The 26,213-nt window shown below is 38.4% G+C and overlaps 2 protein-coding genes across 2 annotated transcripts in view; both read right to left on the bottom strand.

The window, feature by feature from the left end:
• Positions 1-24,913, bottom strand: part of LOC134538465 (protein phosphatase 1 regulatory subunit 16A) — a 52,526-nt gene extending 27,613 nt beyond the window's left edge. The window contains exons 1-6 of the mRNA XM_063379797.1: positions 24,388-24,913; positions 23,789-24,038; positions 13,503-13,573; positions 5,925-6,070; positions 4,619-4,847; positions 3,024-3,149 (exon numbers count right to left, since the gene is read on the bottom strand). Of these exons, the coding sequence (XP_063235867.1) occupies positions 3,024-3,149; positions 4,619-4,847; positions 5,925-6,070; positions 13,503-13,573; positions 23,789-24,029 (813 nt within the window). The 5' untranslated portion in view covers positions 24,030-24,038; positions 24,388-24,913. The remainder of the gene's footprint in view (positions 1-3,023; positions 3,150-4,618; positions 4,848-5,924; positions 6,071-13,502; positions 13,574-23,788; positions 24,039-24,387) is intronic.
• On the bottom strand, positions 18,684-23,776 carry LOC134538466 (piggyBac transposable element-derived protein 3-like). Its single transcript, XM_063379798.1, has 2 exons — positions 20,439-23,776; positions 18,684-20,210 (listed from the first exon to the last, which is right to left on the bottom strand). The coding sequence occupies exons 1-2, from the start codon at positions 20,833-20,835 to the stop codon at positions 19,372-19,374; spliced, it is 1,236 nt and encodes a 411-aa protein (XP_063235868.1). The 5' UTR covers positions 20,836-23,776; the 3' UTR covers positions 18,684-19,371.
• Positions 24,914-26,213: the final 1,300 nt, after the last annotated feature.

Below are 26,213 nucleotides of genomic sequence, written 5' to 3'. Positions count from 1 at the left end.
TTAGTAACGGAAGTGATATATCCTTTAAATAAGAAAAAACCATATATTTAAGAGAAAATAGTAGTATTCCGACAGAAACTTCCGACGTTAAACATAGGAAATAGTGAAATGTAAGAAACGCTTAGACTTTACTATCCCATGGTTAAAATGGCGAACATTAAGAGAATAGATGATTTAAACGTTTTATAGTGAAAAACTTAGCATGTGTCTTAAATGTGTTTTGATGTATTATGCAAGCGGTACGTTTCTTATCCAATATGAATGTTAAATACATTATTTGGTAGATACTTGAAGTTAGTATTTAATGCCCTAATAAAAACCGAATCATCGGTTTTTTCTGGGAATTCGGTTCGGCTTCGGTTTTTACTAAAATGACCGAACCGAACCGAAAATTTGGTCAACCGATCAGCCCTAGTAAAAACACATAGCCAAATTTGTACTTAACCTCTAAATTAAATAATCAACAAACATCTTTCGGCGAACATTATTTTTATTTCTTATTTTATGAAGTATTTCATGAATTTTGCAAGTAAGGTCGTATTTTAGCCGGGCCAATCCGCGTTGTAATAAATCAAATACGAATAATAAACTATTTGCATTTTTATTAAAAAATATGAATATTCGCATAGGTCTACTATTCAAGGGTTCAAAAATATCACAAGGACTAAACTGATATTATTCACACAATTTAAGATCTGCTATCTCATTTTCAGTTATAGTCTGTTATGTAAAGCATTCCTTAACACTCAGGTCAGTATAACGTTCACAACATATTATTTCAAAAACAATTTTAAAGGGCGGATACTGGGGGTGAAGGTGAACGCTTCAGTAGGTACCACAGTAGAATCCCGCTAATGCGACCCCTCACGGTTTCCGGAAAAACGGACTTATAAACGCAATGGTCGCAATAGAGAATTCTGACCAATCCCCCCCCCCCCCCCCCCCCCCAACCCAAATATATCCAAATACATAAAAAATCGCCTTTGTTCGCTTAGATTTCATATTCAAATAGTCTATGGTGTAAAAAAGACAACTTTTTAAATTCATATTACAGTATTTAAATAGCATGATGTCTCCCGAAAAAAACGATACCCTAGAAAGCAATATTGGAGCTCCCGTTGCCGAGAAAAAAAAAACAATTTCGACACAGTGCAACTTGTCCATTTTCGCCATCTTTATATAGAAAAATCAGATGATTTAGTGTTGAAATTATAACTTTTTATTAAAGGTTTATTATGTCTCTTGCAGGCTGTATTAGTGTGGCGTTTGAAGGGTTGTGTCCCGTGACACAATAGCAATATGTACGTGACGGGTGGTCTGACGGCGCTTATCGCTCTGGTCCGTCCAGCTGACGTGCAGGAATGCGAGAAGGAGGGTAAGTATAGGAGGGGAGGGGTGTGGACGGGTAAGTGAGGGGAAGGAGAGCGGAGCTGCTGGCTGCGCACGCATCTACTCGCCAGTCGCCACTGTCTGGCGACAGACACTTGTATTTTATTCACTGGCTGACGATGGAACGTAGCAAAGTAATGTGTTTGCCGACTTGGGCAGGCAGTAAGTTGTTTAGGCACTAGGCCTGCGTGTCAGTTAGGCATGGTCGGGCAGCAAAATTTGACTTCGGGCAGGCTCAGGTGGATAATTGTCCAAACATTTCAGTCTTGGACGATCTTGGTCGGCCTTGAACACTACTTTGTGACTGAGCAGTGAGCATGCGCCGTGCGTACGCGCGCGCGCGTGTGTGTGTGTGTGTGTGTTAGGCTGGCGCGACCTTGACCACTTCCGCTTGCTGCAGGACTCACTCTCTTTTATCTGTGTCTCCCCCTCCCACAAATATATTGGCTGGCAGGTCTCGCCCTCTTCACCTTCTTTATCTTATCTCTCACGCACACTTGAAGCACCTAAAACGTCTTCTCCTTAAATCCACGTGTCAGTGTAAATTCAAAAACGAGTCACAATCGTCAACAATGCTTTGCAAAATCAGGCCAAAATTGTAAGCAAATCAAAATCCGTGAAAAACTACGTGTGTCGCCAACAATCGTTCATAGAATCAAGCCAACAATGTTACCAAATCAAAATCCAAAAACAAATGCGTGTGTTGTCAACAATTATTCACAAAACCAAACCAGTAGTGTAACCAAATCGGCGTCCAAGAAACAAAGCTTAATAAATCATCAACAATCACTAATAAAAACCAAGAGAAATCCGAATCAACAAGCGAGAGCAGTGTATCCACAAGTGAGCAAGATCACACTAATCAGTCGCAAGACAAGCACGGGACCGGGACTGCAATAGACGCGCGCGCAGATGCTATCAGGTGATGCGCGCAGTTTACCGGTATTGGCTAGCGTGGACAGTCTAGAGGGGTGGTATCTATTTTTAGCAGTCTTTTGTATGCCTGCCTGCTTACAGTACAGCGCTCGCCAAGATAAATGTGAACACATAGCGCCCAACAAAGTGTAACAGACTTGTTTTTCAGCCGATTTTACTCAAATTTTCGACTTTCTGTGCTCAAATTTTTCACGGTTTCTCAAAAAACGGTCGTATAAACGGAATGGACGCATCAGAGGGGGGTCGCATCGGCGGGATTCTACTGTAGTTATTTATCTTTCAACATCCGTATGCAATAAGACCTCAAATCCACGGCAAAGATCTCTAATCAATTCTGGCCACTTAGGATGTCACTTAGGAGTTTAAGACTGTTTTTTTTTCCGGCCCGAAGGCCGGCCCACCCGCCACCTCCCCTCCTATGTCTGCGCCCTTTCAGGGTAGAACAGGAGTCATCTTACAGATGTTACTAATCCAGAGCCCAACATCTGATCTAGACTTGGAAGACAGGTCCCCTCCACTCTGTCCGACTAGCGGACCGCCAACCGCCTGCTCAAGTCAGTGGACAGAGTTTCACAGGAAGTTAGCTATAGGTTCCCGCCGCCCGGCAGGCCAAAACCCCGCCAGTACGTTGTCACTTAGGACTATTTTATTTTCGCAAACATTAAAATCCAAGGACTCTCCACGGGGACGGTACTCACGTGTCCCCAGCAAGCCGCCGCGTGGACGGGCTGCCAGTCGTCGTTGTCCTTGACGTTGGTCAGCACGGACTGGTCCAACAGGAACTCCACGACCCGGAGGTAGCCGTTCGCCGCGGCTATGTGCAGCTGCAAGGCCAAACCACACAGGGTGGTTCACAAGCCGTCCTGGCTCCGGTCAACAGTTCAGCTAAACCAAGATGGGGAACGTGAAGAATAATACTTTCGAGTGGGAGCACGCCTAGACTCATTACCGTATTTTTAGTTGAATCCATGAAACTAGAGTAGAGTCTTTCTAGCAGTTGCAGAAGTTTTACGTTTGGGTGTAATAAAATGAAGAGTATTATAATGGATTACGCTACTATTCTAAGGGTCATAATAAGTAATAAAAATGGTTATTTACTTTATATTGTTCGTGTGTTTTTCATATGTTATAAATAAATAGTGTGTGCAGTATTATTAAATATTTAAAGCTAGCAGACCATAAATTTTATGTCTGTCACAAGTTAAAAAACCCACTGGAATATTTTTAACACTGTTCAATAACTGCTATAACCATGTGTATAAACCATAAAACTACTGGAAAGAAAAGTATGAACCACCAAAAAAAGTGACATATTAAAATAGTTTTCAACTACAAATTAGCTTCATTTATAATGAATAACAATATTGTCTCACATTTTAATAAGATAATCAAATACACTAAGACTTAAGATGTATAATTTTTGTGTGGCAACATTTGTGTTGACTATCAATACTACAGAAAATTGACAAAGTAGATCCAATACCTATATTCGAGACATTTAAATATTTTCTTTTCAAAGTTTATTTGCTGTGTATCAAATATATGGTGTATCAAAGGCCACGGGTCGTAAATAGCAGGAATATACTTTTCCGAATAGTGTAATTAAGTAAATAAACCATACATTAAGGAAACTGCATAAATGGCAAGATTGTAAATTAAATTCTTCCCTGAAGTATTTGCAAAATAGTGGTACAAGTTTGTATGCACATTGCATATGTCACATAGAATTAAAATTTTAAGAAAGATACACTAGAATATCATCCCATTGTGCACAATGAACTCAACTCTCGAGCAGTCTAGCTGAAGCTACTCACTCGACTCAGCTTGATGTAGGAATAGACTGCTAATCATGGGGGGAAAAAAAATTGTTAGCTTTTTAAGAATATTCAGTTAACAGCAACGGCTGATAAGTTTCCCACTTGCAATAATTCCACGTTCGACCACACCAGAAATTGCATCGAGATCACTTTAGTAGAAGGCGAGTTATTTGACAACTCAACCACCCTCGCCCCACCATGTCACAATGTTACTGCAACAACAAGAATGTATCCTGACAGACCTAACACAATCATTTATGCAAATTCATGCTCTACCTTACGCCATGGAGTCATGAACTGTCAGAAGACGGCATGCCATGACGTAGTTGGAGTAACTTTTTACCTCACCACCGCAACACCCGAGACATCACGGGAATGGTGCCAGACCACATCTGATAAAAGTTGACGAGTGTGAATTATAATTTCCGTTGCTTGTGAAACTGTCTCCGCAACGCAAACGCTAGACGACCCCTCACCGGAGTGGCGCCCTGGTGGTCCGGGGTCTCCAGGTCCATGCCCAGGGCTGCCAACTGCTGCAGGTCCCGCAGCATCTGCGACTCCGTGGACGCCCGCGTCTCGTCGATGAGCTCCTGGGTGACGCCGCGCCGCGCCATCTCCCCCTCAATGTAGTCCAGGGCCGCCTCTTCCTCGCAGATGTCATAGGGCATGTTGCCGTCCGCGTTCACGGCCAGCAGGTTGGCGCCCCTGCCGCGACAAGCACGGCGCGTCACAACCTCGGCAACCCGACCGTGCATCGCGTTTCCATCACACACCCACCAGTCAAACACCACATTCTACATGTGGAGTCCACACGTGACAGAAGTGAAACTTCTAGCTTATTAGGTATAGATAAAGATAAATTAGTATTTATTAAACAAGAGATAATGATTGAGAATATTAAGGATGCAGGTACAATCTCAAATGAAAAAAAAAATGTTTTTTCCACTCCCTGTACTTGCATCAGTTTACTGGCACTTTTTGGCGCCTCTTTTGGAGGTTTATTTCCCATATTGCCTTTGATAATACCTTTTATCTGCTTCTGCCTTTTTTATTAGTTTTAAGCGTTATATTATTGAATTACTATTTCTGGCTGAATAAAATTAAAGAACAAAAAAACACTTAAATTGAACATAAATTACACTTATAAAATCTATCTCACAAGTCAATAAGTCCTTTTGATATTTCAAATCACAGTATTCAAATATAAAAAATAAATTACATTTGTAAAGCTAACCTCTGAAGTCTGTACTTCTCTTTTACATACTCAATCGCACTAATCAAATAAAAATGAATGATACTTAAAAAATTAATTGCACAATGAATAATGCTTTTCCACATGAATAAATAAGTTGTAGATACTTTAAATTAAATATAAGAAACATGGTAGCGTCAATCATTAACCATTACGAAAACTAAGGGCGTTATCTTAATTCCGTAGCATCGCGCCATTCCTACATTCTCCCCTGCCGTCTCCTCATCCGGCCGTTACAACTAGCATATAGCATGCTACGTTACGTACCCTTGCAATCCTCCCATTTGACCGCTAGTGCATGCATTAGAGTGGCGTCGCTGCTGACGTACTCGCCTTTGCTAAGGTTCCCCCAAAACGTACCTAACTATTTCTCTTAAGCGATCAGAATTTCCGTAACTCTCGAAAATTGAAGCCCCCTCAGAAAAGAAGTTTCACTTCAAAAAATTCCCCATGTCACATTTCTTGATCTGGCTGCCTGGCCGTGACCGGCAAGGCAGTTTGCTCAAGAGTTGCGCCAGCGCGGGGCTCACCGGCTGATGAGGTAGCGCACGAGGTGGAGGTGTCCGCACGTGGCCGCCGCGTGCAGGGGCGTCCACTTCTCGCTGTCCTCCGCGTTCACGTTCGCGCCGTAGTCCACCAGCAGCTTCATCATCTCCTCATTGTCGTCGATGCAGCACTGCCACACACAACTCCTTTCAGTCCCTTCGCTCCTGTGCATCGTGGAGCCACCCGACATCCATCGAGCAGATCACGCTCAGATCGCGGCCACCAGCAGGGTTGGCTCAAGTAAACCACCGTGGTTTAAACCAAGTGTTTTTTTATAAAAAAATCAAATGGTAGTTTTAAAATTATATTTTTAAATTGAATCCCTGAATTGTTTTAAATGAAAGGTCTAACACCACTCTATTAACAATGAAAATTTGGTCATTAATGTTTCTTGTGATTTACAGGAACAAAAAAACTATATACTAAATCAAGATCTTATCATTTAAATTATCTCAATAAATTGTAAATTATACCCAGCTAAAATCTCCTCTAAAATTAAAAATATTAAATAGTTGATTTCTATTCTGTGGGAAATCCCAATTGTAATGCAAAACCCCATTCTGTGAGAAACACCCATTCTATGGAGACTCCTCATCCTGTGGGGAAATACTCTTTCTCTGGTTGTGCAGATGTGCAGATTAGCAGGACTTCAGTTCTTTGATGTTGTAACTTTTCTGGTTCCACATGAGTGGCAGAAAGCGGGATTTTGTATGGTTTTCATTTGAACAAGGTGAGAATCAAAATAACATAATAAAAAAAACCTGGTTTAAACAAAAAAAACAACAGATTGTTCGGTTTTTTTTTCCAACCCTGTGGTGCTGCATTACTGTGCTGCTAGTGTTTTTTGTTTGCTTAGAGTTTAACGTTCCTGTCGATTGTCATTGCAGTACAGTGTTCCTGTTTGTTTACTAGCGAGTTAATTAATTAATTAATTTCACAATCTTATACTTGGTATTCCCATTAAAACTATACTGCGTTCAATAATCCGACTTGGCAGTGGTCCCGATTATTCTGGGCGAAGGACCTTTCTATTGTAATACAGTCAAACAATAATAGTAACCTGAAGGGACCATAATTTTGTCACTTTGCAATAATGAGGTTTGTATTAATGAAACTATTACAAAATAAAATCACAAAAATTATATTTTCTAAATAAAATTCAAATAAATTTAATACACACAAAATATACTTTTTTAGGGATTGTAAAATATAATTTTTGGATTTTTGAATAGCTACACCTGTGACTCAAAAAACGATTTTCTACTGTATCACGCTTAGAAGGATTAAGACTGAAGAATAAAGCAAAGGTTTACAAATTACCTAAAAAACTACATACTACCATAATTTTCAACGAATAAAATTTCTAAAGATTTTCCCATAACTTACAAAGTGCCAAAGCAATAGTACCAGTATTATTATAAACTAAACTTCACATTGATTCTTTACATTGTTCAGAAATTTATATTAACCATCATTTACTACATGTAACTGTTCACCCTTGGAATAATGTTTGATTACATTATAATCATACTTCTGTATTTAACAACTTACTTAGCACTATAACTTATCTAATTTCTAGGGACTGTGGAAACAGTTTTTATTAATGAGAGTTTTGTATTAACAGGGTTTTAATTAATGAGATTTCACTCTAGTACCTATTACACAGTAAGAAACCAAATGCCATTTCTTAAATTTATGATCTCGGTTTAGGAAAATTTTATTTATACTAATCAGTTACTTAGAAAAGGAATCAATATGAAAAAATATTGAATACTAAATTATACAGCTGTGACGTTAAGAGAAAAATTTTGTACACAAGGCTACAATGGCTACAAAGATTTTTTTTGGTAGTTGGTACCTGATTTCATAACTACGTCTACTTTCAGACTACATGTGTTTCCATATCTAAAGGCAAGATTATGTGAGAATAGCTATAACACCGAAAACCAAAACCAAAAGCAAAATACAATTAAATATGTTGCCAAGGTGCGAGCTCTTTAGACTCAAGGGTGTAGTTGCAGAGAGAAAATAAACAATTATTCCACATGGGCAGCTGCAGATGTAATATTTGCACCAAGACTTGCTCAATGTTTCAAAAAGTTTCCAAAGCTAAATAGCAAGGTTTTCTCAGCAAAAAAATTAAATAATAAATTTGAATTGCAGTCTGTGGATAACTTACAATAAACCCACGATGGGGAGCAACCTCCACTTAGCTGTGACATTCAGTGGGAGACGTGATACAGGCCCGTAAAAGCCAAGACAGCCGTTTAATTTTTTCGTCATCAACATAAACTAAATTTATTATAAGGCTCTCTTGCATTTCTTGTAGGGCCAGAAATATTTTGACCTGATATTTACTGAACATTAATTTCAAGCCATAAAAGATCACACAGGCGATTATAATTACGAACGAAAGTATTTCACCACTACTTTATGAAGGATACTATCATTCTTTTAAGGTGCATGTGAACAAAGTGATTTTTTTTTGCAGGATAGATGCATGATCGAAAGTTTGTGATCAAGGGTATTACAAACGGTTGTTATGAGTGTTTCAGTTACCCCTTGCCAACAACAGACTCCCATTGGTAAAAGATTTAGAATTAATATTGCAGTCCAGGGTTCAGACAGCTGATGAACCATTATCTTTCGTGTATGATGGACTGAATCTTTGTACTCGACTTGATGCTTGAATGTCTGAAGCTAGTAACGTTAGGTATTTGTTGTGTGACCTATCGTTTTATTTATATTTGTTTATTTTAAATAAAAATTGCTTTTAGTAGGTATCACTTTGGTAGAAGGGCTGGATGCTGGAAAAGAAAACTCTAGGGTTAAATGCAATTTTTATTAAAAATAAACAGATAAAAAAAGAAAGGTTCTACATGCAGGTACAATAAATAAATAAATAAATAAATAAATAAATAGTCTTGTAAGTTTACAATAAATACAGATATAAATTTTACATTGAGATATTTAACCTCTATCAAACAACAACAAAAAATTCATTTAAATTTATCTTTGGTCTTTATATTTAAAATTATTTATTTCCCGATAACAGTTAGTAAAATTTCAGACGAAGAATGAAATGCAAGTGTTATTGGGATAAATATTAGTAATGACCAGAAAATGAAATAACCAACATTGTGTTGGAGACTGAGCCTTAAAGATGCCTGCAGAGGCTTCAGTTGCCACACCAATCACGAAAACCAAGTTTTCAACAGGTTCAAAATTTTCAACAGGTTATGGGCCCAGGATTGCAGGACTGTTTTTATCGACTTTATCTTTTCGTTGCACGTGTGTTAACCCGTTTCAAGTTCTTGATCCATTAGTCGGTCGAAGTTTTTCGAAATGGATCTGAAGGTAAACATTGGCAATCTCGAAGGAAAGAACAACTGGGCTACATGGAAGTACAAGGTACTTATCCTACTCAGAAGTATTCCCGGGGGTGAGGACGTTGTCATCGGCAAGTTGACCAAGCCTGTCCCACCCGATCCAACGGCTTCTGCTCAACAGGTAACAGCTCATGATACCAAATTAGACTTCTACCAAAATGCGGACACGAAAGCTTTATTGATTCTGACAAGTAACATGACAGAAGAAACTTTAACACAAGTAATGAGGTACAACACTTCAAAGGAAGTCTGGCAAGAGTTACATAGATTATATGAAGGTGTTACTGAAGATAAAGCTTTCTGTCTATGTATGCAATTTTTCACGTACAAGTCAGATTCCAATAACGACATGGCTAGTCACCTGTCAAAGATTAAAAATATTTGGAATAACCTCAACATACAGTTGTCTGAAAGCATGGAAATTAAAAATCTGCCAGATATGTTACTCGTTTGTAAGGTTCTGGAGACTCTGCCCCCTGAGTATTTCTCTTTCAAATCCAGCTGGCTTCTAATGCCTAAAAGTGAAAGGACGGTTGAGAATTTAACCAGTCAGCTCTGTACCCACGAAAGAGAATTAGCAATCAAAGGCTCTCAGGCCAAATGTTTAGACTCACAAGAGGCACTTGTTGCATTCAAACATAATTTCAAGTCCAAAGTAACCTGTTACTACTGCCATAAAGAAGGTCACGTTATTAAGAATTGCATACAATGGAAAAGGGATGGTAGGCCACCTAAAAATAAATCTCAAGACCTTTCTGACAGCAACATGGTGTTATATGCTACCAACAATGATGTATTTTCCGCCAACTGTGATAATGAAAATTGGTTTGTAGATAATGGCGCCACAAACCATGTTTGCAACAACAAGTCTCTTTTTATGTCTGTTAAAGAATTCAGTTCTCCCCATAAGGTGACAACAGCAAATGGCATTAGTGTGCCAGCCATCGGTACAGGCGATATTGTTGTGCACACCTACATTGACGGTACACAGAGAGAATTAACCTTTTCTAATGTTTGGTACGTGCCAGAAATGAGCAAAAACCTATTTTCTGTCTTGTCTGCTCAGGACAAAAACCCTGGCAGCAAGTTCGTTTCTACAGCCGAGAAATGCTGTTTCCAAGTCAATAACAAGAACATCTTGACCGGCTCCCGAATGCGGAATGGTGGACTGTATCAACTGCACCTATCCAGTGCTAATCATGTAAACTCTGTATCCAGCGACGAAAATCTTCTGCAGCTCTATCATGAACGCTTAGCACATCAAAATAAGAAGCATGTAAAGGCATTCATCGAACGAGAACTAGGCATAACTGTCAAGATAGATTCTGAAGTTTGCGAAGGCTGTGTTTATGGCAAAGCACACAGACTCAAGTTTGGCAGAAGGAAAAGAGCCACAGCACCCGGTGAAATAATCCACGCCGATGTATGCGGCCCATTCGAACCATCATGTTCAGGTTCCCGTTATTATGTATTATTCAAAGACGATTTCACGAGATTTCGATTCATATATTTCATAAAGGAAAAATCTGAGGTCTATGAAAAATTCCTCCTAGTGCTGAAAGAATGTGAACGTGCTGGTCACAAGGCACAGTCATTTCTGAGTGATAACGGCGGAGAATTTGACAACTCCAAAATGAAGAGATTATTAGATGACCAAGGTATCCAACAGATTCTCACGATGCCCTACTGCAGCGAGATGAACGGATACATAGAAAGAGACAACCGAGTGGTCGTGGAAGCTGCTCGAGCTATGTTACACGCTCATGACAACCTACCTCAAGCATTGTGGGCTGAATTGACCAATACAGCTGTCTACATTCTAAATAGAACTGGTCCAACCACAATAGAAGACAAGACTCCATTTGAACTTTGGTTTGGGAAGAAAGAAAGCCTCAAGCACCTTAAGATAATAGGAAGCGAATGCTACGCTCACATACCAAAGCAAAGAAGGGGTAAACTGGACAAAAAAGCCATCAAAGGTATCCTAGTTGGATACGACTTCTGCGGATACAGAATATGGAACAACGGAAGACGGATTATAAGATCCAGAGACGTAGTCTTCAACGAAAAACCATTGACAACGAAAATGGCAATTTCCCTTCCCAAAAAGTGTGAGGAATCTCAGTCACAAGAGGGTCAAGAAAAGGAAATCGAATCAGAGGACGAAAAACAGTTCAATACTCCCGAAAAATGTCAAGAAGAATCAAGTGATCTGGAAGATTTCCTAGAATTCAGCGACCCAGAGAATGTCAAAAACCAGAAAATGGCACTGAGAGACAGGGACAAAATAAGACCCCCCCAGCGATACGAAGAATACGTTTCACTCATTAAGACAGAAAATCCCGACACCCCAGGTACTTACCAGGAAGCAATAAATTCGAAAAACTCCGAGAGCTGGCGACAAGCTATGAACACAGAAATGAAGGCATTGACAGAAAACGAAACGTGGACGCTTCAGAGCTTACCCAAAGACAAGAAGGCACTGGCTTGCAAGTGGACATACAAGATCAAGGAAAACCCAGATGGAAACATTGAAAGATACAAGGCCAGATTAGTCGTCAAAGGGTTCTCACAAGAGAAAGGGGTAGATTACAATGAAACATTTAGTCCTGTTGCGAAGATGAGTACTATAAGAACCATCCTAAGCATCGCAGCAAGCAAGAATATGTCACTCGCCCAATTTGATGTGTCCACTGCCTTTCTCTATGGTGAGCTCTATGATAGCGAAGAAATTTACATACAGCAACCCGAAGGATACAATGACGGCACAAATCAAGTCTGCAGACTCAAAAAGAGCTTGTACGGACTGAAACAAGCAGCACGATGTTGGCACAAGAGATTCGTTGATTTTCTGAAAACCCTAGATTTCACTACTTGTAGCGCTGACCCCTGTCTATTTACAAGAAAAATAGGTGAAGATCAACTCATCCTAGCACTGTACGTTGACGATGGGCTAATTGCATCAACCAGCAAAAGGGAGTTGGACAATTTTTTGGAAGCGCTGAAATCTGAGTTCAAAGTCAGCCATAAGAAGCTGTCCTACTTCCTCGGACTGGAAGTAACCCATCAAGACGATGGTACAATCAAAGTAGACCAAAGGAACTACACTAGGAAGATTTTGAAGAGATTCGGCATGGAAAACTGTAGGAGCGTGTCGACACCCATTGTAAGTAATCCACAAGGGAATTCTGAATCAGGGAGAGAAATCGAAAACTACCCATATCGTCAAGCGGTAGGCGCACTGATGTACTTAATGGTAGCAACAAGACCGGACATCGCGTTCGCTGTAGGCGTTGCCTCGCGTGCACTGGAAAAACCAACTGCTGAAGACATAGTTCGTGTCAAAAGAATATTCCGATACCTGAAAGGAACTGAGGAACTTGGAATCGTATACCAATCAGGAAAGGACCCAAGTTTCCTCGAATGCTACAGTGATGCGGATCTTGGTGGAGACCCCAGCACCGGACGGTCCACATCAGGGATAATATCCAAGTATGCTGGAGGAGCAATTTCATGGTACAGTCAGAGACAGACCAGCGTTGCAATATCCACTACTGAGGCAGAGCTCGTGGCCGCCAGTGAGGCCGCAAGGGAATTGGTCTGGCTGAGAGGACTTCTAACAGAGCTCGGCAGCCTTCGTGAGACTCCGAGCCTCTACGTCGATAATGAATCCGCTATCAAACTAGCCAAGAACCCGGAAATGCACCGACGAACAAAACACATACGGATCCAGCACTTTTTCGTCAGAGAAGTCGTACAGGAAGGACTAATTGACATTCAACCTATATCAACGGACAACCAATTAGCGGACATGTTAACAAAACCACTTCACAGACCGAAGCTATCAAACCACATGGATGGAATTGGACTAAAGTGATGACGACTAAAGTGCACTCTTCAATGAGGGAGAGTATTGAGACATTGAACTCTTGCACTCTATATTATTATTACCATTATTATATATCGATTGTTTGACCCTTATGTTATGCCCTGTGGCAACACTATTCACTATGCAATTGTTTTGTTATTTTGTTTTTTCGTTTTCGTTTCTTTCTTCCTCACTGGTAGAATAACTATCAATGGTGTAAGGTGACGAAATGTTGATTACTGAACAAATAAAGTGATACAAAGCGATAACCCAGTCCATTCCTTAAAATTTTCAACACCACTCACCTGATGTAGGGCCGTAAGACCATCTTCATTTGTTGAATCCGGATTCACATCTTTCATTAGTAATCTTCTTACTAAACAAAACAAAAACACCAATTAAACTGAATCCCACAAAAAAAAGTACATATGCCTAAGTAGTTCCACATCTACTTCATTAAAAAATAGATGATCAATACCATTCAGTTCTTAATGTTTATTCTCAAAAAAGATAAAAGACAGAGCATGCAAGAGTTATTTAACCTACCCATATTTGAAATTGTTAATAAAAGTAACAATAATAAATAGTGATAGGTCATATCAAGATTTTCTCGAATTTGAATCCCAGACAGTTCCTCGATTATACTCCTCAAATCTAAATCTAGGTGTCAAGGACTAAAAATAAAATAATGTGTAATAAATTAAAAATGTTAACTATGGTGTTGAAATATTCTACTCTTTGAATGATTGTTTCACAAACTAAATTTCCTATATCTATACATATTGTAAATTTATTTATATAATTACATCTTAAAAGTACAATTATCTTGTGGAATGGTAACAGGATAGGTACGAAAAAATAAATGAGCTAGTCAACTTCAGAGCTTACCAGTACCAAATTTTTAATATTTTTCTTCCAATATTTTTCCTCGAATAACGAACCCTTAGAATACTAAAGAGTTGATGGTATTTGAGGATTTGATTGGCCCCATCCCTAATAATAATGATGTTAAAAATAATAAAAGTTAAAATATATCTGTATGTAAAAAATTAATCATTGTTGCAATAAAATTAAAGTGAAAAATTCCCTGCTTAAGGCTGTCTTATCCCATGCTAGTTATGTAATTATTTTTTGACGTAACATCAAATAAATCAATGAACGCCGGCTGCACGCACGAAAGTGTCCCGTAAAGCACATTGTCCCATTACGCTGTGTCCCGTTACGCTCATTGTACGCTTGCGCCGCATCTATCTCTCTTCCAATCGATTGGAACAACCATCGATTTGACTTTTTCGAGGTACATTAAACTTGAAACACTCCCATTCGTTTCCTACTTTTCATATCATCGTCCTATCCTTAACAGAATAACACAGATTGGAAGAAGTTAAATAGCAAACATGTATAAAAGTTATAGTTGAAATAATCTCTTTGTTAAAGTAATAAACATATTTTAATTAATGAGTGCAAATAAAAGTAAATTTATCAATTAAATTGTAGATTTCATTTCACTCCTTCTTTGTATACATACAAAATAGTGATAATTCAATAAAAATGAATCAATTTTATTCATAAAAGTATGCAATCATTTCATAAATGTTTTGTTATGACGTCACGTTAAACTATCATCCGTAAACCGACTTTACAGACAACCAATTTTTTTTTAAATTTGATCTTTAAGTGCTGGGAAATGAATTTGTCACTACTATTTCATAGGGCCAATTCCTGTAGAATTATAACTACAGCTCTTTTGCATTTGTTGTTTGACCGACATTTAGTCAGCCTTTCCTTGCAAACAGAGTCTCAATAGAAGTCATGCGAGTGGTCACAGTGATGGCTGTCTCTGGAGGAAGCAGGGACGGCGGCTGGGATGTGGACGAGGGGTCAGGGGAGGAAGGGGCGGCACTCGGGAACCTGGAGTGACGCTGCTTCGGGACGGAGCACAGATGGAATGGCCAGTGAGGCTGTTTGAACTGTGAATGGGGTGACAGAAATAAAATGAAATGGATAGAGCTTAATGCCAGGTCTTGCAAGTTACAGTGGTCGTTTCCTTTTCTCATGACTTATTTTATTTAAGGGCTTTTCCTGTAAGTTTATTATTATATTGTTTAATTATTTCAAGTTCAGTTTGACACAGTAAAGGCGTGTACGCCTTCTATTACACAGAACCATGAGATATAAATAATAAGTATAGCTACCAATCAAATATAAAATTACATACCAACAAATTACAGCTATTACTGATGGATAATCTACTATTTTAAAGCATCCATGTTTAGTCCTAATTTAAACTATATAAAATAATGTATTAAATAAAAGAAACCTTAAAATAAAATATTATTAAAATTATTATTATGATGCCATTCTCTCTCTCTCTCTCTCTCTCTCTCTCTCTCACACACACACACACACATTCAGTTAGTATTCCCTTGGTTACGTGTCTGTGAATTTAGATAACAAATTTTTTGTTTAATAAGAGTTTTTATAATATCTTGGTAGACCATTGGTGTCCAGCACCCTAGTCGAGGCTGTTCCAGATGCGATATGCAGGAACTGTGAAAGATTTCAACCTTTGTTTTAGTGTTATGCATGGGTTTTTAAAGTTCACAATAACATGCTTGCATATTACGTTTAGTCTCAAAATTTCTGAACTGATATTTACCACAGATGATCAAATAGCATAAAAAATATATCCAAGTGTTCCTACTAATGTTTACTTGCACGACCTTTTAAACTCGAAAATAACGTTTGGTAAATATCTAGTTAAGAAAATTTGTGACCCCAAACGAGTATACTGGGTAGGTATATATTCACAGGGAACAGCCCTTAATTAATAGTGCAGACAATAAAATGTAATAACCCACTTGGCACGTGACACGGTCTTAATGCCCCACCCACTCTGTGGCCTTCATACAGGGAAAGGTGATGAAACGCTTGTGGAACTTTGAGGAACGAATGGGTGGAGGAAGACAGGAGCGTCTTGAGAAAATACTGCCCCCTCACGGCAATGTCCGCAGTTCTTACCACCTGAGACAAATCAGGGTCTGGCCTGGCGGGAATAGAACCTGGGTTGCAATGGTGGAAGGGGGACAGGGCAAACTGCAGAGTAGGCTACTGAGAGGGTCTTAGCTGCAGGCACAATGCCACAACGAACACGACAAACTGCCACACGGCATTCCAGCACGACAATTCCTGATTCGGCTGTTGGCAAATGTAGTTTAGAATGCGTTAAAAAAACAGTCTAGAAGATAAAAGGAACATGTTATCTCATCCCATACTGATTTCTGTAGTCCTTCAACCCAATGTCATACAGAATACTATGAGCCTTCATTAATTAAAAGTTCTTCGCTGAACTCGTCCATTCTTAAATTAACTCTGCACCAATCTTCTACAACAACATTGACCATCAACACGATGATATAAGTTTATATAAACAGATAAAGGCAAGCTATAAATATTAAAGTGTATCCCACACGCAAAATGATAAAGATTTACCAAGTTATCAATATATTTAGTTCTATAAGGTTTCCTTTCCATTTACATTTTGATTTTTGTAAGGCAGCACGACACGACAAAATTATCTATTCCTTGCGGGATGTCGGGCAAATATTTTATCGGAGTGACGTCACTGGCTGCTGAGCGTATCAGGCGGAAGGACGGTCATGAGGGAACAATTGGAAAGTTGCATGGTGTTTGAAGAAGGGAGGGATGAGAACAGAGAGGGAGGGACTGGAATGAGTAGGATGGGCGAATGACTGAATTAGGGATGCGAGGGCATTTAGGAGACACAGAGAGTGAGTGTGAGAGCGCGTGAGAGGTTTTGGAAAGGTGGTGGTGGGAGCCAGCGGCAGTAGCCCAACAGCTATAAGGATAGAAAAAAAATCAAACTGTAAGCCTTTTGGCTTGGAAAGTGGACCATAGAGCTTATACCACTACAGTAAGGTACTACTCAGCCAAAATTAGCTTTGAATGGACAGGTATTCAATAATCATAAGAAGTCATACTTAAGAATATGTTATTAAATTTTTAAATTATCCTCTGGTAAAATTTCATTATTAGAGACAAGATTTTATGGGTCTATTTTCAGGCCAATTTTTTTTTAAACAAGATGTGTTATTGGTTAAATTTGTCAGAAATCTGTTTATTAAAAAAGATAGCATATTACTGAAAAAATATGACACTTGAATGTTCCATGATACTAATTTTGCCAAAACAGTCATTTTAACTGATACATGATGCACTTTTTCAATATAATGATTTGTAATAAGCATGTCTAACTATTGTTTTAATGTGGTACACTTCATGCTAAATTAATTATGTTCTTTCAATAAATTTTATATTTAAAAGATTACATAATTGCCATTAGATTTAAGTTTTGATTGAAATTCCAATTAGTTCAATAATTTTTATAGCACTTCGGTGCTTTGTGGTGTATTAAATTGAATTTCGGTGTTATACAGTGTTATAATTACGGTTTTATCGCAATCCACCAAATAATCATGCAATGGAAATGATCTTTTTTTTTACAGATACTGCTAACATTGAACTGAAAATAATATTTATTTGAAAATTTCCAATTCCTATGTGCTATTTTGCCTTCTGAATTTTTCTGCGATTGCAATGATAGGCATATGGATAAATGTTAAAGTTTTTAAATACAGACAAAAATATGCACGTATATGCATTCCATGGTGATAACAGATAGTACTACTGTTTAACTGACGACTGACAATTTTTGTTTACATTTCAATTTCCAGTAAAAATCAAGATGCAGGTGTAGAATCGAAAAGAAAACAGACTCACTGCAAAGTCCACCTCATTTCTCTAATTGTAAAGGTCTGGCAATGGGGAGTGGACCCAACGAACCTCTGGACCCTTGGTTTCTGTCGACAGCCCTGCCTACCCACTGCTTGTAGTTATCTATTTAATAAACATGTAAATGTACATTTCTACAAAGTCTTAAATCCCTCAAAGTTCTTCACTGATTGCTTTGGAATTTTGACAACGTTGCATTCGTACACACACATTTTTTAATATAATAAAACAAAAACATACGTGTGCCACTCAGTACATGTGATAAAAGTGAAACTTGTTTGGTAATTAAAACCTTAACCCTTTCTTGCCGAACATATTAAATACTTAAAATTTTATTTGTTTTTCTGCGGAATTTGAATTAAGTATTTACAATTATGTATGCCAATTTTTTACAAATTTTTTTTTTGATAATTTTTATTAAATTTTAAGGTGGTACTAATAAGTACCGTCAGTCATTCAAAGTATTTCTTTTCCTTGAAAAAAAATTTATAATTATTTGCACATACAATTGTTTATATTTATTATTAAAAATATTTTCCAATATATCACTTATATAATATATTTTACACATCATTAAATATATACAGTCATTTAAAAATTTACATAAAATAAGTAAACAATTTTTTACTTCTTTTCTTGAGCATATTGAGTTTGCAAATAAAAAGTTCTTGCATTTCATGTAGTTGAATCTTTTAAATTGTTACTTGTGATCAAATATTTATTGTCTACACCTGTACATCATGATATTCTAAAAAACACTTCTTTTTTTCATTCATGCACAGAAACACTTTGCAGTGGGAGCACTGGGAATGTGGTCGAGACTGAATGTTCTTTGAGCTACACACTTCGCAACGACCTCGATTAGATACAAATATTGGCCAGTGAATTCCTCGATTAGCTACTCGTACGTCCTTGGGGACAGAGAAACTAGTTTTTCTCCTTTTCATGTTAGTTGCTTCATTCTTCTTACAAGGTGTTCGATCTTCAGTATATTTTCTTCTGGGTTTTGGAACCTGATGTGTGATCAAGCCTTGTGACACAGATCTCCTGAATTCTAGAACTGCAATGTCATGTTCATAAAGTTCCTTGTAAATGACAAATGCATTTACAAATGCAATATCTAGTATTCCCCAGAACAGTCTGTGCCACCACTTCCTGGATTTTCGATCTACACAATACAGCTGCCTTAGTCTGTCAGCATGGTCAACCCCTCCCATGTGCTGATTGTAGTCTGATACAACTGTTGGACACCTTACATTTGTGCTGTTGCCACTGCGGTCTTTTCTTTTTACTGTGGTTGATTCTGAGCCATGAAAGTTTGACACCAAATGAACACATTTCGTATCCTTCCATTTGTAATAACTAATAAGCCACTTGTGTGTTAGAGAACCTGAAATCTGAGTCACCTCTGTCAAGTTTCTTGTCATCGGTGAGATTTTTTGGAAGTCCTTTCCTGTTTGCACGTATTGTTCCACAAGCATGTGTTTTTTCTGCTGCCAATCTCTCAAGAAGTGAAAGTGAAGAAAAATAATTATCAAAATATAATTCTCTGAAGTTTCCCCAGACAGGTTTCGATAATTCCAGAACTACTCTTTCTCCCAATCCATGACCTTGAAATTCTGTCTCTGCCACTTCATCTTTGCCCTGATACACTTTGAAGGTAAGTGTATATCCTTTTTGGTCAGCCATTGACCACAGTTTGTAGCCACGTTTGATCGGCTTCATCGGATTATATTGTTTCAAAGTGGAACGTCCTTTGAACAGTATCATACTTTCATCAATGCTAAGTTCCCTTGTTCCATTATACACTTGTTGAAACTTATGATTCAACTTTTCAACTACAGGTCTTATTTTGTAGATCTTGTCTTTGTTTCCCTGAGGCACCGACTTGTTGTCATTAGCATGCAGGTACCGAAGAATCAATTCAAAACGATCCCTTGGCATAGCCTCAGCAATGGGAGGCACTCGAAAGTCTTCAGAAGTGGACCAGTAATCCTTCCACGATGGAAGTTTATGATAACCCATCATGAAATTTATCCCAAGAAAACAAAGTAACTCACCTTCCTTCAAGTTCAAGTTCTTTTCATGTTGTGTAGCATACAGGTTTGATTGAAAAGTCAGTTCTTCAATCAAATCACCAATCATCACCAAGAAGATATCTGTAGGTGTTTGGCAGTGGCTGAAAAAATGTTCGACAGGGCCTGAAACAGAATGCAAGTAATTTTTTGACCTGTATTTTTTTATATTATATAAAGTATGCCATATTTACTAAACTTATATAATGAAACACTCCAGAGAAAAATGTTATGTAGGTTACAGAAATATTTATTTTACTAATTGTTATAATTATGTGAATACTGCGATACTTAGAAAAATATTCAACATTTCAATACACAAAATACAGTGATATTTAGGGTCTGTATCCATACCTGTATCTCGGTTGTAGTCTTGCCTTGAAGTAGAACTGTCATGTTTTTTCCACTTTCTTTCAGCTTCCTGTTTTGTCTGATTGTGTAAAATGTTTGTTGTAGTGGAATTTTGTGGTACTGAAGAACATGCTTCATCATAAATACAATCGTTTTCTGTATCTACTACAATACCTGATGTCGTTGCTTGGTCATCAATATTTTCATCACCACAACCTTTTAGATTTTCGTCCTGGAGGCCTACATTGAATAATCTGTCGAAATTATTTTCGTTTGGATCAAGACTGCCAGATTTTTCGCTGAATTCATCATCGGTGCCTTCTGATTCTGAGGCAGCAGGAAAGTTTTCATCAAATATAAGTGCTAATGCTTCTTCGTTAGTATAAAATACCTTCGACATGTCAGAACAAGCAATATTCACCCATAGGTAGCGAAAGACCAAACACAAAACAAACTCTAAGAAAGAAAGTCACATTCAACAATAAAGCCAACTCAGTTCCTGTTGGTACTTATAAGTACCACTCATATTTTTGCAAAAAAAAATTATTTATAAAGGTCAATTGACTATAATATATATAAGACATCAATTTTCACACTATATTTGTAAGCTATTCACATGTAAAAAAACACATACTAGTGAAAAATGCAAAAAACTTTGAAAAAAAAGATTAGCAGAAATAAAGTTATAACCAGCGCACGACCTGACGGACAGTTGATGCTATCTTGTGGGTGTTTAAAGAACTACGTGCACAAATGAAGCTTCCATGCACTGTTACTGGTACAATTAAGTACCAGCAGGTAGCAGGACACTTCAGGATAGCTCGTAAGATTTTAATGGCAAGTTGAATAGCCTGGTACTTTTAAGTACCATTAGGCAAGAAAGGGTTTTAACTTGTGAATGCTTTCTTCATATCTCTTTGGCATCAGAAACGTTTCATAACAATGTTTCACGAAAAGTTAATGATTTTACTGGTAATACACCACCTCTGTTTCAGTAATCAAGCTGCCCTATCCATAGAAAAGAGAGGGAGGGATAGAAAGGCCACTCTCTGAATAACAGCGCTGTTGTGGCCGTGCACAGTACTAACCGTATAAACATTGGTGGAAGAATGACCTAAGTAGCTATTTATGCTAAAACCACCTATGTCACAAGCTAGCATTTTCGTACACGTGGCGGCATTGTATTTTACTTAATATGTAATTTTATACTCAATTTCACAATGTACCTCAATGAAAATATGACCACTAAATAATTGAATAAATAAACGCCAGATATTTTCCAGTTTCCACCTACGAAGCAATAAGCAAGTAGCACGCAAATAACCTAAAGTCCTAAACAAAAATACGAAAGAAAAATTGCCGCCATTACAAATGAGCCTTGGCAACGAATCGTAAACAAACATTGAGCAGTGAGCACACTAGCGCTCTTACGGCCGTGCACACAAACAAAACGTTATTCAAGCATCTCTCTAATGAGTGCACATCCCGTGGCCCTAACAAAGGGCGCTGCTAAATGACCTTCATAAACAGACTGTCAGCTAGCGCTCATCACTGATGGGCAAGACCGCTGATGTTCCCGACATCACTGGCCAGTGACCTCCACGAATATCAGAACCTGTTACACGACAGTGAACGTCACTGTTCTTAACTGGCTAATTTAAACCACAATGGTTTAATACCACGTATTACATTAAGTGGTTTTAATAAAAAAGCCAAATGGTTTTTTAAATAATGTAGGTATTTTTAAATACTAGAATATCTTAATTTATTTAATGAAAGGTCTAATTCCACTTTAAATAACAAAATTTTTCTCATTAATGTTTCTTGAGATTTACAGGAACAAAATTTTTTATACTAAACAAGATATTTAAATTATCTGAATATGTAGTAAAATATACCTACCCAGATGAATAGGCCTCTAAAATTAAATTAATCACTGTATTGTAGTCAAAAAAGTAAAAAAAAAGAGGGAATAAATAAATTTACTATAAAAAAAATTCCTATTCTGTGGGAAATCCCTGACTGTACTGTAAATCTCCATTCTGTGGGGAACACCCATTCTATGGAGAATCCTCTTCCTGTGGGGAAATAACCTTTCTGTGGTTAAGTCCCAGTCAGCTGTGCAGATTTGCTAGACTTCAGTTCTTACAATGTTTTTTGGTTCAACATGAGTGGCAGAGAGCGGGATTTTGTATGGTTTTCATTTGAACACACTAGAAACCAGAATAAGTAAAAAAAAAAAAAAAAAAACCTGGTTTGAACCTAAAAACACCTGGTTTAAATAAAAAAAAGTTTTTTGATGTTTTTAAAAAACAAAACTTTTTTGTGCCTTTACTTAATCAGTGTGTCCACAAATACATGGCGAACCAATTTCAGGACCTTTTAATAACATTCTCTTATAACTTTTCATGCTGTCATTATTTTTTTTATACTAAGTGTAACTAAACTTAATACAAAAGTAGATTGACTGTTTGCATTAACGTGCCCATTTTTACACACGTAAGCTCAAAACCTTTTCAGAGATAAGTTCCACACGATTAAAGATTATAATTACTTCACGTGTGACTTCAAACTGAAGCGAGGCATAAATAAACTTATTAAATTAGTGTATTGTCACCGGTCCTCGATAAGTGTACGAAGTTTAGATTAAATGTCTGTTTAAAGTGGGTCAAAATCGAGTGCAAAGAGGTCGGTTACAAACATACAAACATTCAGGTGAAGCTAATATAAAGCGTGTAAAAAAGAAAATTCATGTTAGCAAAAGAAAAATTGAAAATAAAGTTTCATGACTTCCAGAACTGTTACTGTTCACTTCGGGACTTAGTGGCCTTTTGTCACCCTCTCAAGGTCCCGCCCACCCGGGCACACACACGGTGAGCAGAGCTTCAGGGAAAACAACGCGATCTGAAAACTGCTCGAGATATGCGAGTGGGGTCTGTTTACGAAAAGCATTTAAGAATTCACTGAGGGGAAAAAGTAGTTTTGATTCCGGATTAAGTTTTAAAACTGTATTTTTAGTAGATTTAAAATGGCTATAAGGAGTGTTTTTCAGAGTAATTTTGAGACATAAAAAACCGGTAGCCAACAGATACTTGAAAGCATTTAAGGGACTTGCATTACACTAATATCTTCATTTCTATGCCATATAATGTTACTGTCACCACTCAAATTTCATAATTGTCCTATGCACGACGAGAAGACTGAGGCAATACCGTGCTAGAAGCCCCGTGAGTATCGCACTTATCATACTGCCTCTCTAACACAGATATAACCCTGACTGGACGGACCCCTTAAATGAGACATACCACTGATTTAAGTAACTATTTGATATAATTTTGCATTCTATCGCTTACCCTCTTCAATGTCATTTCTAGCTGCGGCTTCCAGCAACATGACACTGTCACTGAAATAGATGCTCCTCTTCTTCGGGTTGATGGTGCTGTGGTTGCTCCTGTGTCGCCGCTGCCACTCCTTCTCCCGCTGCGACCACACTTTGAGCTGCTGCAGGCGTCTCCGCCGCGCCAGATGCAGGCGCTCCTGGGTGCTGAGGCGCTCCACGTGAGGCATCTCTGCCACCAGGTCGGAATGCTCCATGGCGTGGCTCTGGACAACACCCTCTCTCTCACAACACTGCCGACACTTCAGCTGGTCACTCTACTAAAACTGCCACATAAATGTACGTCACTTTGCACTCAATCTACCCATAATTAGTTAAATATTCCATCTTCGCCCAATAAATTCACTGAAACATTAAATACATCAACGAAAGGTTAAGATTCACAGACCTATCAGTAGCAGCTTATCCTTAATCTTATCATAATGTTATAGAAATATTAAGATTATACTTTAGCAGATAAGGAAAATGAATGTACGATTACAAACGACGGGTTACTTTAGTAAAAAAAACAACAACTAGCTTTCACATTCTCATTATCACCATGTAGGTACCCACCTGTGGGCACAAAGGCCTTGAGAATTTCTCGCGCACAGATGTTTCACGTCACATTTGAACTGCACGGCATCTGTAGCTCCACATGTCCCGGTGCTCATGACAAGAGTTTGCGTTTAGCATACCGCGCCCCGTCCCTGTCACTTCTCGCAAGGAACATAATATATGCTTGGAGGCTGACAACAATCAGTTAGTACCCGACCCGCTCCGCAGCCTTTCTCCTGCTTTTACAGTGCAGCACCATTACAGAAAAAAAAATACCGGTTGCCATTCACGCGACGGACGAAAAAAAAAAACAATTAAAAATCGACCAAACGCCTACGTTGATGTATTCTTCACACAAGTAAGATGCGGAAAATTCAATTTAATTCACGCGAATGTACTGATTTTACTGCGAAGTCGTGCTGTAAATCTTCTCTTTCCTAAAATACTGCACTGCAAAAGAGAAGGGAGAGCAGACACGAAAACGAGCGCTGCGAGATTTCTCCCGCACGAAAGTGTGCCATTGTTCGCGGGGCGGTGCTAACTCCGACTGACGCCTACAGATGGCTCTCGGCTCTCGCGGCCATATTGACATGTGTCACGTGAGCGCGGGATCAGCTGTTTCATGTTGACTTTAGCTGTTTAGCTTCACGTACTTTAAAAACAATACGGCGAGTTACAATTTATAGTGTCGTTATGTTTTACTTGGAGTTATATTCGTGGCAATGCTAAATAATTTGAAATTACACTCAATAAATGCAGCTTCTGCTGGTTTTTGTGCTTCAGTCTCAAGTGTATTTGGCAAATTATCCGGCATGTACGACACCACAACAGGTGTTAGTATTATAACAGTTTTATTTTTATATAATCATGCACTTAAGTTTTACAAGATAACACTAACGTACTAAATCACAATGGATATGATGAACTTATTTTGTTGTGACAAAATATGTTATTTCCCTTTGTGTTACAGGTTTCACTGATTTTGAAAATAACTTTTTTTATCTTCATGGTTGGTTTCAATGCAGCTGTATGGACTTTTTTTGTGAAAGCCCTTTCTTCATGCAGTTCATCCCTTCCGCCTACTGTGACCAGTGCTGCCACAAACTATGTTTGTTCTGTAAGTTTACATAGTTTATTTATGTAACTCGCCAACTCAACATGATTAGATTGTTTGATGTATAAATTACATATACCCTAGGACCTGTTCGTAGGATAAGGGGGGGGGGGGGGGGAGCAGTGGCTTCCAATTTCAAAGTGAAAAAACAAGGAGTTGTAGTTAAAAGAAAATTTGTAACTAATTCTCACAAACTGTTGTCGTACTAGGGATTTAAGGGAACGAACAAATGAAATGTCGGAGTGGGCGCCTCCACGTGATGTGGGCACGTGGACCCGGCGGAGACTCCCTTCAGGGCGTGACGTGACCCGTGTGAGGCTAGGCCCGGTTCCCTTAGCACGCGATACCGCTCCAGTGGGGTCTTAAGGCGTCCCACACGCCTCGAGGTTCAGGAGCAGGGACACGTGGTCACTCGACTAAAAATCACAAGTTCGATGTACTCCTTTTATTTCAGCAACGTTACAACACGTCTCCAATTGTGCTACACCTACATACACTATGAAACTGTTAATAACGCCAACGGTGAGAGAGAATCAGTTTACAGGCTGACCAGGTCACCTCGAGGCCTGGCCTCGTGAGTTTAGGACGCAGTTCGTGATTAAATGTTCGAATTGAACTTAAATATTTATTAAAAAGAGTCGGCCACCCGGAGTAGGCCTTGCAGATACAAAAAGGTTTTAAGAATTATAAAAAGTCTGGCGGATGTTAAAAGATCAGTAAGATGAAGTTG

Source organism: Bacillus rossius, chromosome 13 (assembly GCF_032445375.1).
Source record: "Bacillus rossius redtenbacheri isolate Brsri chromosome 13, Brsri_v3, whole genome shotgun sequence".
NCBI lineage: Eukaryota > Metazoa > Arthropoda > Insecta > Phasmatodea > Bacillidae > Bacillus > Bacillus rossius.
The sequence above is the reverse complement of the archived record's forward strand: the minus strand, read 5'-3'. Positions and strand labels throughout refer to the sequence as shown.